The sequence below is a fragment of the Anomaloglossus baeobatrachus genome, chromosome 12 (genome assembly GCF_048569485.1).
Source record: "Anomaloglossus baeobatrachus isolate aAnoBae1 chromosome 12, aAnoBae1.hap1, whole genome shotgun sequence".
Taxonomy (NCBI): domain Eukaryota; kingdom Metazoa; phylum Chordata; class Amphibia; order Anura; family Aromobatidae; genus Anomaloglossus; species Anomaloglossus baeobatrachus.
In genome coordinates, this window is record NC_134364.1 from 108235791 (window position 1) to 108255222 (window position 19432).

At 45.1% G+C, this 19432-nt stretch overlaps 1 protein-coding gene across 1 annotated transcript in view; it reads right to left on the bottom strand.

The window, feature by feature from the left end:
• LOC142257659 (scavenger receptor cysteine-rich type 1 protein M130-like) overlaps nt 1-19432 on the bottom strand; it is an 82775-nt gene that overhangs the window by 54323 nt on the left and 9020 nt on the right. Inside the window, exons 3-4 of the mRNA XM_075329796.1 lie at nt 10699-10885; nt 7367-8274 (exon numbers count right to left, since the gene is read on the bottom strand). Coding sequence (XP_075185911.1) covers nt 7367-8274; nt 10699-10885 — 1095 coding nt within the window. The remainder of the gene's footprint in view (nt 1-7366; nt 8275-10698; nt 10886-19432) is intronic.

Sequence of the window (19432 nt, forward strand, 5' to 3'; positions counted from 1 at the left end):
CATTTGGTTCTGCCCAAGGGTCCCCTCTCAAAGTGTGGGAGACCTGGTTGTTATGTGTCTGTGCGTACACACCCTATTCCAGCCTTTGGATTACCTGAAAGTACTGCCCCAGCATGGGTGCAGTACCCAGTGGTGCCTGACCAGGTCAGGGGCGCCACACATCATCTTTCCTGCCTAACAAAACATTGACTCATTGTGTCATGAAAGACATGACCTGTCCTTGGAAGTAATTGCCTTACCACATTCTCCATTGAGACAGAGCAAATGTCGTCAGGGGAATTAGCTAAGAAATAGGACAACAACTGGAACGCCATCTACTAGGAAATACAGGCGTTCATTTCTCAGTGGCAAACAAGCTGACGATTGGGCATAAATTGCTGTTTTCTGGCCACACAGTTATGGACAACTGATGATGTAATGGAGGAGGAGAATGGTTCATGGATGAGAACGTTAATAGAGATTACTAGTTACAGTTTGTGGCTATGGGCAGGCTAGAACAATGATGATGGCGAAGTAAACACTCGCTCATATTGATGGCAATTTTAATTTTCTTAGACGAGCAGGTTATGCTGTTTCATGGGATGATGGAAAATTATAAATTTTTAATTTGTGTGTAAGCAAAGGCTTATTCATTTTTGCAGTGCATTTGCCATGTGATAGTGTTGTCCTTCAGCCAAATAAATTAAAATTCCCATGCACATATTCACTGGCGGCAATGCTACCTCCACCAGAGCTTTCTCTAGGTCTAAAGGGGGCTTTACACGGTAGCGATATCGCTAGCAATTTGTAGCGATAGCGAGCGTGTAAGTACCCGCCCCGTCGCGCATACGATTGTTTGTGATCGCTGCCGTAGCGAACATTATCACTACGGCAGCGTCACATGCACTTACCTATTCGGCGGCGTCGCTGTGACTGCCGAACAATCTCTCCTTCAAGGGGGAGGGACGTTCGGCATCACAGCGACGTCACCGCAACGTCACTAAGCGGCCGGCCAATCAAAGCGGAGGGGCGAAGATGAGCAGGACGTAACGTCCCGCCCACCTCCTTCCTTCCGCATTGTGGCCGGCGGCAGGTAAGGAGATGTTCCTCGCTCCTGCGGTGTCACACATAGCGATGTGTGCTGCCGCATGAGCGATGAACCACCTGCATAAACAACCCTTACTGATTTTTGAGTTTGGGACGACCTCTCCATGGTGAACGATGTTCACCATTTTTGAGGTTGCTTAAGGTCGCTGGTCAGTGTCACACGCTGCGATATCGTTAATGACGCCGGATGTGCGTCACTAACAACTTGACCCCGACGACAAAACATTAACGATATCGTAGCGTGTAAAGCCCCCTTAAGAGCTTTGGTTCCTCATACAGCTGTTGCCCAATGTCATGTGCTCCTGAGATGACCACATTAACAACAGATCTATCCCTGGAAGGTTTTGATGTTTCAAGCATACAACAATTCCATCCTTTATTGCTAACATAATTAGTCTTCTATTCTGATGGCATAATTACCCAAATCTATTTCCCGCCAACAGGAATCATCATTATTGGTGACTTCATCATCATCATCCTGCCATTTTTATTAGTGAGAAAAGTTATGTTCTCCTTGACCCATCCACTCTTGTGTTGAGTAAATGATTTTATGATTATGAGTATTGCAGATAGTACTTCTGCACTTATCACAGAAATCCTTACAGGAGCATAGCTGTCCTGTCTACAATATGGTTACCGATAGAGGAGCATGTGCACAGACCTTTCCATTAACCTCTGTGGTACAGCCACTCTCTCAGCAGTAGAAGATGGATGCAGGAACACCTCACATGTGGATTTTTACCTGGTTTATTATCATCAGTCACAATCCATTAACAAAAGGACAGCACTACTTCCTCCAGCACAGGAAAATACAGAGCAGAACAGAACCATGAGTGTGTCCAGAGGCCTGGATTTTACCTCTTGGACCACACCCCGAGGTGGAGATATGGTGAACACGTGCGTCTCCTCCCACCAACCCATAAAAAGGTTGGCGAATGAAGGTGCACAGCATGCCTCCATCGTGGTACCGGACGTCTGCCTGTAGGTGGTTCGGTCAAAGACAAAAAAATTATGTTGGAGAACAAAAGATAGGAGATTCAGAATAAACGTACCATGGACCAAAATGTTGCCGTTTTCATCCAACAAAAAAGTAGATACAGCATGGAGGCTGTCTTCATGCCCTATTCTAGTGTATAGGGCCTCAACATCTAAAGAAACCAAAAGAGTCTGTGGAGGTATTGGAAAATTCTCAAAAATGTCCAATATGTGTATGGTGTCCCGCACATATGATTTCAAAGACATAACAAGCGGTTGTAGTTAGAAATCTATATATATACAGACATGCTCACTTAGACCCCCTATACCTGCCACAATTGGTCAAAATGGAGGGTTTTCCAAACATTTGTGGACTTTTGGAAGCAAATAAAAAGTCGGAGTAATCGGATGGGCATTAAAGATGAAATTCCGTTCCCTCTTACCTATGATGTTTTTAGAAACAGCATCAGCTAACAGAGCATCCAGTTTCTTTTGAAAGGCTGTCGTGGGGTCCGAAGGTAAGATGGTGTAGAGTGCCGCATTTGTAAGTTGTCTTTTGGCTTCAGCTGTATATAGGTCGATTGGTCACAGCACTATATTTCCGCCTTTATCAGCCTCAATCGGGCCCTCCAGAAAGCATCACATACAGATCGGAGTACCCTTCTAAACCTAAACAAAGAGATTCAGTATCCACCTTTCCAAGATTGATAACCACTTTCAATGGTCAATGGTCGGAGATTCGTCAAATATTAAAGAAAAATTGGGACATTTTGCTATCTGATTCTAATCTTAAACAAATAGTATCCTCTAAGCCTTTGTTGACAGCCTGAAGGGCTGCCAATCTTAAAGATCATTTATGTAGAAGTTATTTTACATGGCCAACAACCAAATTGGGTAGAGGACTTATTCAAGTAGGTTCGTATCCCTGTGGTCAATGCTCCATTTGCCAATTCATGACTCCAAACTCCAGCTTCACGAACCCTCGAGATAAAAAAACGTACCAATTACGCCATTATACCAATTGCAAATCTCACAATGTGATATATGCTCTTATTTGTTCGTGTCAGTTTGTGTACGTTGGTCAGACCATGCAGGAATTGCGACATTGTATTCAGAAACATTTTTCGGACATACAGTTAGGTCCAGAAATATTTGGACAGTGACACAAGTTTTGTTATTTTAGCTGTTTACAAAAACATGTTCAGAAATACAATTATATATATAATATGGGCTGAAAGTGCACACTCCCAGCTGCAATATGAGAGTTTTCACATCCAAATCGGAGAAAGGGTTTAGGAATCATAGCTCTGTAATGCATAGCCTCATCTTTTTCAAGAGACCAAAAGTAATTGGACAAGGGACTCTAAGGGCTGCAATTAACTCTGAAGGCGTCTCCCTCGTTAACCTGTAATCAATGAAGTAGTTAAAAGGTCTGGGGTTGATTACAGGTGTGTGGTTTTGCATTTGGAAGCTGTTGCTGTGACCAGACAACATACGGTCTAAGGAACTCTCAATTGAGGTGAAGCAGAACATCCTGAGGCTGAAAAAAAAGAAAAAATCCATCAGAGAGATAGCAGACATGCTTGGAGTAGCAAAATCAACAGTTGGGTACATTCTGAGAAAAAAGGAATTGACTGGTGAGCTTGGGAACTCAAAAAGGCCTGGGCGTCCACGGATGACAACAGTGGTGGATGATCGCCGCATACTTTCTTTGGTGAAGAAGAACCCGTTCACAACATCAACTGAAGTCCAGAACACTCTCAGTGAAGTAGGTGTATCTGTCTCTAAGTCAACTGTAAAGAGAAGACTCCATGAAAGTAAATACAAACGGTTCACATCTAGATGCAAACCATTCATCAATTCCAAAAATAGACAGGCCAGAGTTAAATTTGCTGAAAAACACCTCATGAAGCAAGCTCAGTTCTGGAAAAGTATTCTATGGACAGATGAGACAAAGATCAACCTGTACCAGAATGATGGGAAGAAAAAAGTTTGGAGAAGAAAGGGAATGGCACATGATCCAAGGCACACCACATCCTCTGTAAAACATGGTGGAGGCAACGTGATGGCATGGGCATGCATGGCTTTCAATGGCACTGGGTCACTTGTGTTTATTGATGACATAACAGCAGACAAGAGTAGCCGGATGAATTCTGAAGTGTACCGGGATATACTTTCAGCCCAGATTCAGCCAAATGCCGCAAAGTTGATCGGACGGCGCTTCATAGTACAGATGGACAATGACCCCAAGCATACAGCCAAAGCTACCCAGGAGTTCATGAGTGCAAAAAAGTGGAACATTCTGCAATGGCCAAGTCAATCACCAGATCATAACCCAATTGAGCATGCATTTCACTTGCTCAAATCCAGACTTAAGACGGAAAGACCCACAAACAAGAAAGACCTGAAGGCTGCGGCTGTAAAGGCCTGGCAAAGCATTAAGAAGGAGGAAACCCAGCGTTTGGTGATGTCCATGGGTTCCAGACTTAAGGCAGTGATTGCCTCCAAAGGATTCGCAACAAAATATTGAAAATAAAAATATTTTGTTTGGGTTTGGTTTATTTGTCCAATTACTTTTGACCTCCTAAAATGTGGAGTGTTTGTAAAGAAATGTGTACAATTCCTACAATTTCTATCAGATATTTTTGTTCAAACCTTCAAATTAAACGTTACAATCTGCACTTGAATTCTGTTGTAGAGGTTTCATTTCAAATCCAATGTGGTGGCATGCAGAGCCCAACTCGCGAAAATTGTGTCACTGTCCAAATATTTCTGGACCTAACTGTAGCTCTGGCGTCAAAACATCTTAAACAGGGAAAAACTATTTCCACGGTTGCAAACCATTTTCTAAATCATCATAATAGTAAACTTGGGGGTATGTCTATAGTAGGTCTCCATAGGGTCCTTAGTAACATCAGGGGAGGTACTCCCATTCCAGCATTATTGAGGTCCGAATCCTGGTGGATTTTTCTGGGAGTGCTGAGGTAATTTCAGGTCAACACCAACACACGGTTGCCAGGGCTGAACTGTCTCACCCTGGCAGAGCGATTATATTCTCTCGCCTGTGCCTCTTGAGCCCGGAGAAGACTCTCTTTCATGATGGGTATCACCTCAGCCATCCTCTCTTGCATCTCTGCCACATGCTCTATGACACTCCTATGGGGGTAACCTCTGCTTCCCAGGTTTCTTTGGCTATGTCAAGCAACCCTCGGGGATGTTGACCATATAAAAGTTCAAAGGGAGAGAACCTGGTAGAGGCTTGTGGAACTTCCATGATCGAAAAGAGCAAGTATGGAAGCAGGCAATCCCAATCTCGGCCATCCTTCTCCATGACCTTCTTAAGCATGGACTTTAAGGGGTGCTTCACACACAGCGAGCTCACTGCCGAGATCGCTGCTGAGTCACGCTTTTTGTGACGCAGCAGTGACTTCATTAGCGATCTCGCTGTGTGTGACACTGAGCAGCGATCTGGCCCCTGCTGCGAGATCGCTGCTCGTTACACACAGCCCTGGTTCGTTTTCTTCAAAGCCGCTCTCCTGCTGTGACACACAGATCGCTGTGTGTGACAGCAAGAGAGCGACAAATGAAGCGAGCAGGGAGCAGGAGCCGGCGTCTGACAGCTGAGGTAAGCTGTATCCAAGATAAACATCGGGTAACCAAGGTGGTTACCCGATATTTACCTTAGTTACCAGCCTCTGCAGCTCTCACGCTGCCTGTGCTGCCGGCTCCGGCTCTCTGCACATGTAGCTGCTGTACACATCGGGTTAATTAACCCGATGTGTACAGCAGCTAGGAGAGCAAGGAGCCAGCGCTAAGCAGTGTGCGCGGCTCCCTGCTCTCTGCACATGTAGCTGCATTACACATCGGGTTAATTAACCCGATGTGTACTGTAGCTAGGAGAGCAAGGAGCCAGCGCTCAGTGTGCGCGGCTCCCTGCTCCCTGCTCACACTGGTAACTAATGTAAACATCGGGTAACCATACCCGATGTTTACCTTAGTTACCAGTCTCCGCAGCTTCCAGACGGCGGCTCCGTGCAAGCGCAGCGTCGCTTGCACGTCGCTGCTGGCTGGGGGCTGTTCACTGGTCGCTGGTGAGATCTGCCTGTTTGACAGCTCACCAGCGACCATGTAGCGATGCAGCAGCGATCCTGACCAGGTCAGATCGCTGGTCGGATCGCTGCTGCATCGCTAAGTGTGAAGGTACCCTAAGAATCTCTCCACAAGGCCGTCTGTCTGTGGGTGATAGACTGAAGTCTTCAGTTGTGTAATCCGCAGCACCTTACACAGTTCCCTCATGACTTTCGACATAAAGGGGGTCCCTTGGACTGTCAGGATCTCCTTTGGCAGTCCGGTCCAAGAGAAGATATGGACGAACTCCCTGGCTATATTCTTAGAGGAACAATTTCTCAATGGTACCGCCTCAGAGTATCGAATAGTATAGTCCAGAACCACTAAGATATACTGGTGCCCTCTAGCGGATTTTACCAGGGGGCCCACAAGATCCATGGCAATATGGTCAAACGGAACCTCTATTATAGGTAATGGCACAAGGACTTAGAAAATGTGAAACTGGTGCAGTTAGCTGGCAGGTGGGACAGGATCTACAATAACTAAGAATCTCTCGATGACACCTCTGTAGAATCCGCTCCCGTGTTTTATCTACCCCCAGATGACCACCCAGGACAGGAGAATGGGCCATTTTTAACACCCGGCATCTATAAGGCCCTGGTACCAATAGTAGCTCAATTATCTCGCCTCTCAACTGGGTAACCCGATATAACAATTCCCCATTTACTGCAAAGTGGGGGAATCTGGTGTCAGCCCCCGGCTCTTGAGCAACCCCGTTTATTATTACTGGGTGCAACAGATCTGTTACCACTCCAACCTCATGAGACTCCGACCCACAAGTTGTTTTTATAGTCACAGCAGCCACAGGGTAGTCCTTGGCATCCCCATGAATACAGCGGACGCCCACCCTCTTCCCAGGAATCAGCTGGTGTGTAAGTGTGTCCCTCACGAGATGCACTGAACTCCCAGAGTCTAAAAGTCCCACTATTCTGGTACCATTTATTTCTACAAGACATGCCTGTGGCCCCTCACTGGGTTGACTGTCCACACTGCAGGCTGGGTATGCATAATAGGAAGAGTGCCGATGAATGCTGCAGTCCATCGGCTCGGAAGTCAAGGGACAGCGGGCAGCAATGTGACCTGGTCCCTGGCACCTCCAATAGATAACATTACTGACTGGGGGTTTTGCATGCCGCCACTTGGGACCTTGGATTCCCCCCTCCTGTGGCTCTTCTACCCTTCTTTTGGGTGTCGCTCACTGAAGAAATCCCCCAATAGGGAAATGGTAAGTCCCGTGACTTCCCCCGGGAACTCTCTACCACCTGGTACCTCTCCACCAGTCCAACCAGGTCATCAGCATTCAAGGGGTTTCTTCGGGCAACCCAAGTCTGCACTGGCTTTAGAAGGGAGTGAAGAAACCTGTCCATTACGACCCGCTCCACCATCTGCACTGGGGTAGAGGACTCTGGCTGCAACCATTTTTGTACCAGATGCAATAAATCAAACATTTGCGAGTGAGGGCTTTTGTCGCCATGATATGCCCACTGGTGGACCCATTGTGCCCTAACAGTCATAGTCACACCCAGGTGTGCCACAATTTCAGCCTTTAGATTGTCATACTCCTTAGCGTCCTGTAAAGCAAGATCATAATAGGCCTTTTGTGGCTCTCTACTTAAATATGGTGCCAATACCTTTGCCCACTGCTCCGGCGGGAGTTTTTCTCTTTCAACAACTCTCTCAAACACAGTCAAGAAGGCCTCAACATCATCCCCCGGAGTCATCTTTTGCATAGCTCGCCTTACCGCCTTCCGGACGTTAGCGTCATTACCTGGACTGGTCACTCTGCCACGGATTACCTCTGCTAGGACTTCTATCTGCCTCTGCTGTTGCTCCCGTTGTTGCTGTAGCTGCTGTATGAACAGCTTGTTCGTCTCTTGTAGGGCTAGCTGCTGCTGCTGTATAAACAACCTGTTCATCTCCTGCTTGGCCTGCTTCTGTTGTTGTTGGGTCTGCACCAGGTGTTTAATCAGGTCCTTCATGGTGTCTGACCGTGTTCCCTGGCTCATGACTGCCTTCACCCAGGACATCCAGCTCCTCTGTAGCAGGTATAAACGGCCCCGGGATGCCTGCCCGCAGTCTGCACCACTTGTGGTAGAGCCACTCTCTCAGCAGTAGGAGATGGATGCAGGAACACCTCACGTGTGGATTTTCACCTGGTTTATTATCAGCAGTCACAATCCATTGACAAAAGGACAGCACTACTGCCTCCAGCACAGGAAAATACAGAGCAGAACAGAACCAACCATGAGTGTGTCCAGAGGCCTAGCTTTTACCTCTGGGACCACACCCCGAGGTGGAGATATGGTGAACAGCCATCCCACCCATCTCTTTAGCTGTCCACAACAAACCCGGCCCAGGTAATACAAATTAACCCTCTCAGCACCTAATGTGCTGGAGTACTACATCTGGGTTCACATCACTGATTGCAGTAGTCGCAGCGACACATATCTCCCCTCGTGCACATCACCAGTGATCACATCACACCTACCTCTATTACAAAACATTCACATGAGTATGCTGTTATTCAATTATCAAGTTATCCAATGTTGGATGACAAGGATAAACTACAGCAGGGCAAGTGCTATCTGTTTAAGAACAGAATTATTCTGTCACGCTGTACAAAGGGCAGGTAAGACATAGTACAGCGTATTCCCCATTAGGTGACAGCAGAGTAGGGAAGGAGAGTCAAAGTAACACTGTAACAGAAAGAAGGCGAAGTTCAGCAGAGTAACTTCACTAGGCAGTTCACCGGCGAACCACCAGGGGGGCAATAGAGTAGTCAAACAGTTCGGGTCTAGCCAGGAAAGTCAAGTCACTGCAAAGGGAGGATTACAAAAAGGTAACAAAACAGAACCGCAGTCAGATGCCGGGAGATCAGGTATGCAGAGGGAAACACCAAAGGCACAGGGAACAGAAGACAAGACTGGAGGCTGAGGAGACACACAAACACGGGAAAGAGGATGAACCAGGATGGGTAAACACCTGAAAGGAGCGGGAAGTCAGGGACTGGGACAGATGGACAAATGGGGAAGGGTACACATCAGGGCATGGTAACTAGGAGTCAGATCAAAGAGGAAATCTCACCAGAGCCAGTCACAGGCTGCAGAGCAAAACTATAACCAGTACAGGAATGCAGGTGCAGCGCCCAGATACAGTGTCTCCTGAATCCAGAACGAGACTGATTGGAGTTAACCCCTAACATGACCAGGCCGGGTCTGGGAAACTCTGGAGCGGGGAATACCGGTCCTGGATCATGACATATTACCAGTTCAACAGTATCATTCTAAGAATTCAGTCATATCCAAGGAAGACAATATCAATTAGGATTCATAAGAACTCTACAACACTGCATGTTAGGGTACATGCAATAAATGCCTTTTGTTTCCACAAGGTTTTCAATGTCTGTACCCCGAGGAGTTTTATAGTCTTACATCAATTTTTGGTAATTTCATAAATGCATTTTTGACCATTGTCTTTTTTGACAGGTTAATTTTTACAAGTGTTTTCTAGTTGTTCTTTTTGTCGAAAAGGCTGACATAACACTCATAAGAATGCTCAGGCATTTTCCAGGCATCTTTTGAGCCTTCCCAATGACTCAAATTGTAAATTATGGAATGTCATCAAAGCAGAAAATTTCTGCAGAATGGTCCGGTCACATCTTTTTATAGTATGACATTTTTGGAAACCTGAAGCAGTTAAAATACACAAAAGCCTGAACAATACAAAAAGCAAGTCCTTTTTTTCCATAAGATTTAATATATCCATTTTTTAGCATTTCCGTTTTTTCAGTGCTTTTTCAGGTGGTTTTCAAAACACACACACTTTGCATCGACATTAAAGAAAACATTGTGTGAACACACCCTTATAGGTTTTTATCATTATGATAAACCCCTGTCCCCCAATTCCATTGTGTCGTTTCCACTGCTGCTCCACGTGACTAATATCTGTAGGGCGACATCATATCACCAGTGCTGCAGCCAAACAGTAACCTCAGAGACTCTGACCAGTTTGTGCCGTGCACTCAGAGAGAGCCGCTATGCTCAATTTTTGGTTGACATGACATCAGCACTGTAGACAGTAATAGACACCATGAGAAGTGGAGAAGACTCGGAGAAGGTGAGGGAAACACAATTTTTTTTTGTTTATAGAATAAACTCCATCAAGTGAAAAGGGGGATTAAAAATTTTGAAAAACATTTTAAGTTCTTGGGTTCTTGCTTCATATTTTCTGAAAATTTTTGGAATAATTAGTTACTACCCTGATTGCAGGGCTAGATGTTCTTCAAATGTCAAGGATGTTATTTCTCAAATATATGTGGTACACTAGACATAGAAGTATATTTAAAATAGGTTGAAGAATAGTGTATAAAATAATTCAGAGTTCTTACCTAAACATATTACACCTGCCTTTTGATAACTAATACACTGGTGTTCACTCCATTTGTCTGCAGCACAGTTCCAGATGTGTGTTTCATGTCCTCTGCATTGTACTCTATCCAGCCAGACGTACCCAGGCTCACTAGAGACTTCATTTGTAGCGTTAAGAGCATAACCACAGTCCAGCTGCTTACAAACCACATCTGCATCTGGTTTATCCCAAAAGTGGCCACAGATGGTACCCCAATTGCCATTATAGTAGATCTCTACTTTTCCAGCACATCGACCAGGTCCATTTACCAGTCGTAGACGTTTACTTTCTGCATTGGATAAAGCATACATTTTATGATAAGAATAAAATCAATAATAATAACAACTGTATATTTACAATTAGAAGCCCATAATCTGGTTGTCAGTGCCCTGGTTGCCCTTCCTTGACATTTTTTTGGTTAGCAAGCACTGGTGCATTAAAAGGTGCTAACCACTACATACTGGAGAATCAACAAGGCCATTTTTTGGAGATAGTATGACTGAGTCAAATCATCAGTAATACTTAACTCTTGCTAATGTGGGTTACAAATCTACACTTGTCTCTTTAGCCTTTTTCTTCTAAGTCATTCATTTTTAATTCCTTCTTGATGCAGCCAAGGTGCCACACAAGAAACATCTCATGATGGGTAAAACCAGTGAGCTGTCTCAAGACCAATGCAACCTTATTATGGCAAAACATACTGATGGCATTAGTTATAGAATTTCTAAACTATAGTAGGTTCCAGTGAGCACTGTTGGAGCCATAATCCGGAATTGGAAAAACACAAAATATTTGACCGTAAATCGTCCATGACCAGGTGCTCACCGCAAGATTTCAGAAAGAGGAGTGAAAATAATTAATAGAATAGTTGTCCAAGAGGCAATGACAACTTGTAAATCCTTTCTTGTGGCCAAAAGTTTTGATTGTGTTTTTCCTTCCCTTCTTGCAAAAGCTATACCTTTTCTTATTTTCAAATTATGGTTGTAGTTTTAAATTACATAATTCACTTTATAATATGAGTGATACTTTTATTTCATTTTGTTTTTTGCATTTTTGCATTGTTGATGACCAACTTAGTGTCCCCTACTTAACAACTTTTGGATCTGGCTATTCATATTGGCACCTACGTGGATAAAATGCTGAAATCACACAGAATTTGAACACTCTGAAATCCCACTTTCACAAACAATCTTTTAAGTTGGGAAAGCCATCAGTGTTATAATTTAAAGACAAATTATGCTCAAAGGTCAATATTATAGAGTGAGAAAGAATTGTTCATCAACTACAACTTTTCACTCTAAAGCGGGCTTTACACGCAGCAATATCGCTAGCAATGTCGCTGGTGAAAGAACCCGCCCCCATTGGTTGTGTGTCAGGGGCAAATCGTTGCCCATGGCGCACAACATCGCTAGGCCCCATCACACGGACATACCTGCCTAGCGACGTCACTGTGGCCGGCGAACCGCCTCCTTTCTAAGGGGGCAGTTCGTGCGGCGTCACAGCGGCGTCACTAAGCGGCCGCCCAATAGAAGCGGAGGGGTGGAGATGAGCGGCCGTAACATCCCGCCCACCTCCTTCCTTCCTCATTGCCGGCAGCCGCAGGTAAGCTGTAGTTCGTCGTTCCTGAGGTGTCACACACAGCGATGTGTGCTGACTCGGGAACGATGAACAACCTGCGTCCTCAACAATCAACGATTTTTTGAAAATGAACGACGTGTCAACGATGGATGATTTGGTGAGGATTTTCCATCGTTAATGGCCGCTCATTGGTGTCACACGCAATGACGCCGCTAACGATGCCGGATGTGCGTCACGGAATCCATGACCCCGGCGATATATCGTTAGATACGTAGTTGCGTGTAATGGGGCCTTTAGGCATATGAATGTAGGGTTAGGTTTAGGCATAATGAAACATTTACATGTGTAGTAGAAAGGATCAAAACATCTCCCTTTGCTGAGGCCATGGACTTGAGACAAGGGTGGAGAAATGTCTAGATTAATTGATCAGAAGTAGAAAAGGTGCTGGGGTACCTTAACAACTGACCCAGATCTCACCGAGATAATTACCCCTTATACATCCATCATTTCTACGAAATGTTTACGAAGGTAAAATCAATAAGGAATCAACTAACAGCCTCTATAAAGCAAGAAATCCAGATAGGATCAGGTTGGAATATAAATGTGATATACTATGTAAGTATGTACGCTTAGATATATCGTCAAATGTCGAATAGTTTAAAGGAGCTGTCTTAAGTGAATAAAACACAATACTTTCAACGTTCAAGTAAAGTCAATGCCTCAATGGGTCAAACCTTTTGACAACTTAAGGGGACACCTACAAATTATTATTAGGCTAGTGATTTTAGTATTAGTGCTTGTTGAACTTTATATTAAATTATATGATAATAATTATACCTGAGCAGATGATTTCTAGTTGGTTTTCCTGATCTGTCCATGTATTTATTTCAGATGATCCAGTTCCAGATCCAGATCCAGAACAATTTGACAGTTGGGTCTCATTTCCTTGACATTTTCCACTGAAATATACATGACTGTTGACTGCTGTTGGTGCTTTGACCTTAAAGTAATCAATTGGATGACCACAATGTAATTCTCTGCACACAACTTGTGTCTCATTATAGCCCCATTGATCGCTAATAGCAATGCTCCAATTATTATTTCTTAAAATCTCCAGTTTTCCAGCACAACGATCCAGTCCATCCATCAACCTCACCGATGACTCAATCCCTGCAGTTATAAAATGACAATAATAATGAGAAAAAAAAAGAGGAAACCGGGCACTGCTAGTCCTTCTGATGGATCACTGTTAGATCACTCTTGGTATACCGCATGTATCGAGTGCACATCCAAAAGAAGAGAGTCTTCTTTTGGATGTTTTGTTTTGAATGAGGGGGTGATTTGAACTTTTTTTTGTTCTATATTTTTAAAAACATTTTTCATTACATTTTCTATTTATTTTACTAGTCCCCCTAGGGGACTTTATCACCGCAGTGTCCAATCGCTTGTTTATTTTTGCTGATCAGAGCAGCATCACTCTGATCAGCAGAAATGATGCTTTCCTGTGAATGCTGGAGCTCTGTTGGCTCTCACAGGAAGTTTGTCATGGTCATCAGGGGTCATCAGCTGATCCCGCGCTATCATGGTAACATATTGGCTCCCCGTGATCACATCAAGGGGCTGTCATTCTCGTTGGGGAACAGTGTGATCCCCACAGCAACCATTTAAATTGTGCTGTATCTGACAGCGCGATCTAAGAGGTAAACAGGCACTGGTGGATCTCTAATCAGATCACCAGACATGTGCGGGGCTTACAAACTCTTCGAGCAAAAATGGGGATAAAACTGTCCCTCCACTATAGCCTGTTTAGCAATGGGCCTTTAAGCACCCTAGATGTATGGTGCCCCTATTCCACGGTGGCTGTCCCTTATTTCCCTGTCCACCTAGATTAATTACCCAGCCTCCAGACAAAGGGAAAGGTGCAATATATACTGTATTAAAACATGCTGGCTACAGACACACCAAAACAAGAGGGTATTAATGTCATACATACAATATGTCACCCTCCCTGATAAAGATCTGGTAACTCAAGGCTACCGCATATACCAAAAATAATGATAGTCTGTGGCCAATATAATTAGCGAACTAGCTAAATATACATAGTACTGGGGTACTTAGCTTTAGATGGTAGTCCTCCCGGGCTGCAAGGAGAATCCACATGCCATAATACGTCACCACATCTGAGTATCAAATACTTGAATCCCGGTACCAAAGAACTTGATTCTCTTGATTCCCCCCACTATTTATTGGGGTTCATCATAGGAATTGATAGTGGCTATAAGGGACCGATGGTGTGTATCGATAGAATGTTATGTTACCCCATACCGGTCATCCAGATACTGCAAAATACACTGGAGAAAATCCCCCGTTGGGCATAGTCCAAGGGCAACAGATATATCACAAATGCAGACTGATGTTTGCTGGATTATCCCCTTTTTTGCTCGAAGAGTTTGTATTACAAATATACGGATAGGAAAATCTGTGAAAAGAGAAGCGCAATAGGGTCTTTCCCCGGTATATAAGGGGTCTTGAATAGAGATGAGCGAACCGGTCGCGGTTCGGCTCGAGGTTGGTTCGCCGAACGGACCTCCCGTTCGAGTTCGGTTCGTCGAACGTTCGACGAACCGAACTCGAACTGCATAGGAAACAATGGCAGGCAATCACAAACACAGAAAAACACCTAGAAAACACCCTCAAAGGTGTCCTAAAGGTGACAAACAACTCAAACACATTAAAAAGTGACAAGGACATATACTCATGCGAAAACAAAACAGCTGGACAAGGAAAAAGAGGAGGACACACAGATATAGGCATGGCACGCCCTTCTAAAATCATGTAAAACACCGCAAGGTGACTCCAAGCGGAGTCTCCATTTTTTCCAAAAATTGGGCCACACACACACCCACCCCTTCAGTGGCAGCAGTTGTGCCCCAGTTGTACACTTCACAGCTACATTTGCATCAAGCACATTCAAAAATACGCCATTCTTATCCATCCCCAGGATGACACCGGGGTAGGTAGCAAAGTCTTTGCTGACCCATGACTTGTTCATCTTGGCTTCTTTTAAAAACAATGTAAGCAAGGGTTACTCCAAGCGGAGTCTCCCTTTTTTCCAAAAATTGGGCCACACAGACACCCACCCCATCAGTGGCAGCACTTGGGCCCTAGTTGCAAACAGGATGTTTTGATTTGCATCAAGCACATTCAAAAATACGCCATTCTTATCCGTCCCCAGGATGACACCGGGGTAGGTAGCAAAGTCTTTCCTGATCCCAGCTCTGTTCATCTTGGCTTCTTTTAAAAACACATCAAGCAAGGGTTACTCCAAGCGGAGTCTCCCTTTTTTTCCAAAAATTGGGCCACACAGACACCCACCCCATCAGTGGCAGCACTTGGGCCCTAGTTGCAAACAGGATGTTTTGATTTGCATCAAGCACATTCAAAAATACGCCATTCTTATCCGTCCCCAGGATGACACCGGGGTAGGTAGCAAAGTATTTCCTGATCCCAGCTCTGTTCATCTTGGCTTCTTTTAAAAACACATCAAGCAAGGGTTACTCCAAGCGGAGTCTCCCTTTTTTTCCAAAAATTGGGCCACACAGACACCCACCCCATCAGTGGCAGCACTTGGGCCCTAGTTGCAAACAGGATGTTTTGATTTGCATCAAGCACATTCAAAAATACGCCATTCTTATCCGTCCCCAGGATGACACCGGGGTAGGTAGCAAAGTCTTTGCTGATCCCAGCTCTGTTCATCTTGGCTTCTTTTAAAAACACATCAAGCAAGGGTTACTCCAAGCGGAGTCTCCCTTTTTTTCCAAAAATTGGGCCACACAGACACCCACCCCATCAGTGGCAGCACTTGGGCCCTAGTTGCAAACAGGATGTTTTGATTTGCATCAAGCACATTCAAAAATACGCCATTCTTATCCGTCCCCAGGATGACACCGGGGTAGGTAGCAAAGTATTTCCTGATCCCAGCTCTGTTCATCTTGGCTTCTTTTAAAAACACATCAAGCAAGGGTTACTCCAAGCGGAGTCTCCCTTTTTTCCAAAAATTGGGCCACACAGACACCCACCCCATCAGTGGCAGCACTTGGGCCCTAGTTGCAAACAGGATGTTTTGATTTGCATCAAGCACATTCAAAAATACGCCATTCTTATCCGTCCCCAGGATGACACCGGGGTAGGTAGCAAAGTCTTTGCTGATCCCAGCTCTGTTCATCTTGGCTTCTTTTAAAAACACATCAAGCAAGGGTTACTCCAAGCGGAGTCTCCCTTTTTTTCCAAAAATTGGGCCACACAGACACCCACCCCATCAGTGGCAGCACTTGGGCCCTAGTTGCAAACAGGATGTTTTGATTTGCATCAAGCACATTCAAAAATACGCCATTCTTATCCGTCCCCAGGATGACACCGGGGTAGGAAGCAAAGTCTTTGCTGATCCCAGCTCTGTTCATCTTGGCTTCTTTTAAAAACACATCAAGCAAGGGTTACTCCAAGCGGAGTCTCCCTTTTTTCCAAAAATTGGGCCACACAGACACCCACCCCATCAGTGGCAGCACTTGGGCCCTAGTTGCAAACAGGATGTTTTGATTTGCATCAAGCACATTCAAAAATACGCCATTCTTATCCGTCCCCAGGATGACACCGGGGTAGGTAGCAAAGTCTTTGCTGATCCCAGCTCTGTTCATCTTGGCTTCTTTTAAAAACACATCAAGCAAGGGTTACTCCAAGCGGAGTCTCCCTTTTTTCCAAAAATTGGGCCACACAGACACCCACCCCATCAGTGGCAGCACTTGGGCCCTAGTTGCAAACAGGATGTTTTGATTTGCATCAAGCACATTCAAAAATACGCCATTCTTATCCGTCCCCAGGATGACACCGGGGTAGGTAGCAAAGTCTTTGCTGATCCCAGCTCTGTTCATCTTGGCTTCTTTTAAAAACACATCAAGCAAGGGTTACTCCAAGCGGAGTCTCCCTTTTTTTCCAAAAATTGGGCCACACAGACACCCACCCCATCAGTGGCAGCACTTGGGCCCTAGTTGCAAACAGGATGTTTTGATTTGCATCAAGCACATTCAAAAATACGCCATTCTTATCCGTCCCCAGGATGACACCGGGGTAGGAAGCAAAGTCTTTGCTGATCCCAGCTCTGTTCATCTTGGCTTCTTTTAAAAACACATCAAGCAAGGGTTACTCCAAGCGGAGTCTCCCTTTTTTTCCAAAAATTGGGCCACACAGACACCCACCCCATCAGTGGCAGCACTTGGGCCCTAGTTGCAAACAGGATGTTTTGATTTGCATCAAGCACATTCAAAAATACGCCATTCTTATCCGTCCCCAGGATGACACCGGGGTAGGTAGCAAAGTATTTCCTGATCCCAGCTCTGTTCATCTTGGCTTCTTTTAAAAACACATCAAGCAAGGGTTACTCCAAGCGGAGTCTCCCTTTTTTCCAAAAATTGGGCCACACAGACACCCACCCCATCAGTGGCAGCACTTGGGCCCTAGTTGCAAACAGGATGTTTTGATTTGCATCAAGCACATTCAAAAATACGCCATTCTTATCCGTCCCCAGGATGACACCGGGGTAGGTAGCAAAGTCTTTGCTGATCCCAGCTCTGTTCATCTTGGCTTCTTTTAAAAACACATCAAGCAAGGGTTACTCCAAGCGGAGTCTCCCTTTTTTTCCAAAAATTGGGCCACACAGACACCCACCCCATCAGTGGCAGCACTTGGGCCCTAGTTGCAAACAGGATGTTTTGATTTGCATCAAGCACATTCAAAAATACGCCATTCTTATCCGTCCCCAGGATGACACCGGGGTAGGTAGCAAAGTCTTTCCTGATCCCAGCTCTGTTCATCTTGGCTTCTTTTAAAAACACATCAAGCAAGGGTTACTCCAAGCGGAGTCTCCCTTTTTTTCCAAAAATTGGGCCACACAGACACCCACCCCATCAGTGGCAGCACTTGGGCCCTAGTTGCAAACAGGATGTTTTGATTTGCATCAAGCACATTCAAAAATACGCCATTCTTATCCGTCCCCAGGATGACACCGGGGTAGGTAGCAAAGTCTTTCCTGATCCCAGCTCTGTTCATCTTGGCTTCTTTTAAAAACACATCAAGCAAGGGTTACTCCAAGCGGAGTCTCCCTTTTTTTCCAAAAATTGGGCCACACAGACACCCACCCCATCAGTGGCAGCACTTGGGCCCTAGTTGTACACTTCACAGCTACATTTGCATCAATCACATTCAAAAATACCCCATAATTAACCGTCCCCAGGATGACACCGGGGTAGGTAGCAAAGTCTTTGCTGACCCATGACTTGTTCATCTTGGCTTCTTTTAAAAACAATGTAAGCAAGGGTTACTCCAAGCGGAGTCTCCCTTTTTTCCAAAAATTGGGCCACACAGACACCCACCCCATCAGTGGCAGCACTTGGGCCCTAGTTGCAAACAGGATGTTTTGATTTGCATCAAGCACATTCCAAATCCACAAGCATTTACTCTCCCCAGGATGACACAGGGGTAGTAAATTCCTTCTGGATCCATGACTTGTTCATTTTGATGAACGTCAGTCTGTCCACATTGTCACTGGACAGACGCGTGCGCTTATCTGTCAGCACACACCCAGCAGCACTGAAGACACGTTCAGAGACAACGCTGGCAGCTGGACACGACAAAATCTCCAAGGCGTAACTGGAGAGCTCTGGCCATTTTTCTATGTTTGAAGCCCAAAAGGAGCAAGGCTCCAGTTGCACAGTCATGGCATCGATGTTCATTTGGAGATACTCCTGTATCATCCTCTCCAGCCGTTGAGTATGTGTCAGACTTGTTGTCTCTGGTGGCCTTGCAAAAGAGGGTCTAAAAAAATTATGAAAAGATTCCATAAAATTGCTGTTACCGGCACCAGATACGGTCCTACTGGTACGGGTAGACTGGTGAAGATGACGAGACCGTCCCATGTTTGTCAAGTTACAACTGGGAGATTCCCTCCCTGCACCTGCACGGTTGTTTGGTGGAAAAGCCGAGCTAAGATCGAGTAACAGCTTCTGCTGATACTCCTGCATACGTGCGTCCCTTTCTATGGCTGGAATTATGTCACAAAATTTGGACTTGTACCGGGGATCTAATAGTGTGGCAATCCAGTAGTCATCATCACTTCTAATTTTGACAATACGACTGTCATGTTGGAGGTAGTGCAACAAAAAGGCACTCATGTGTCTTGCGCAGCCATGCGGACCAAGTCCACGCT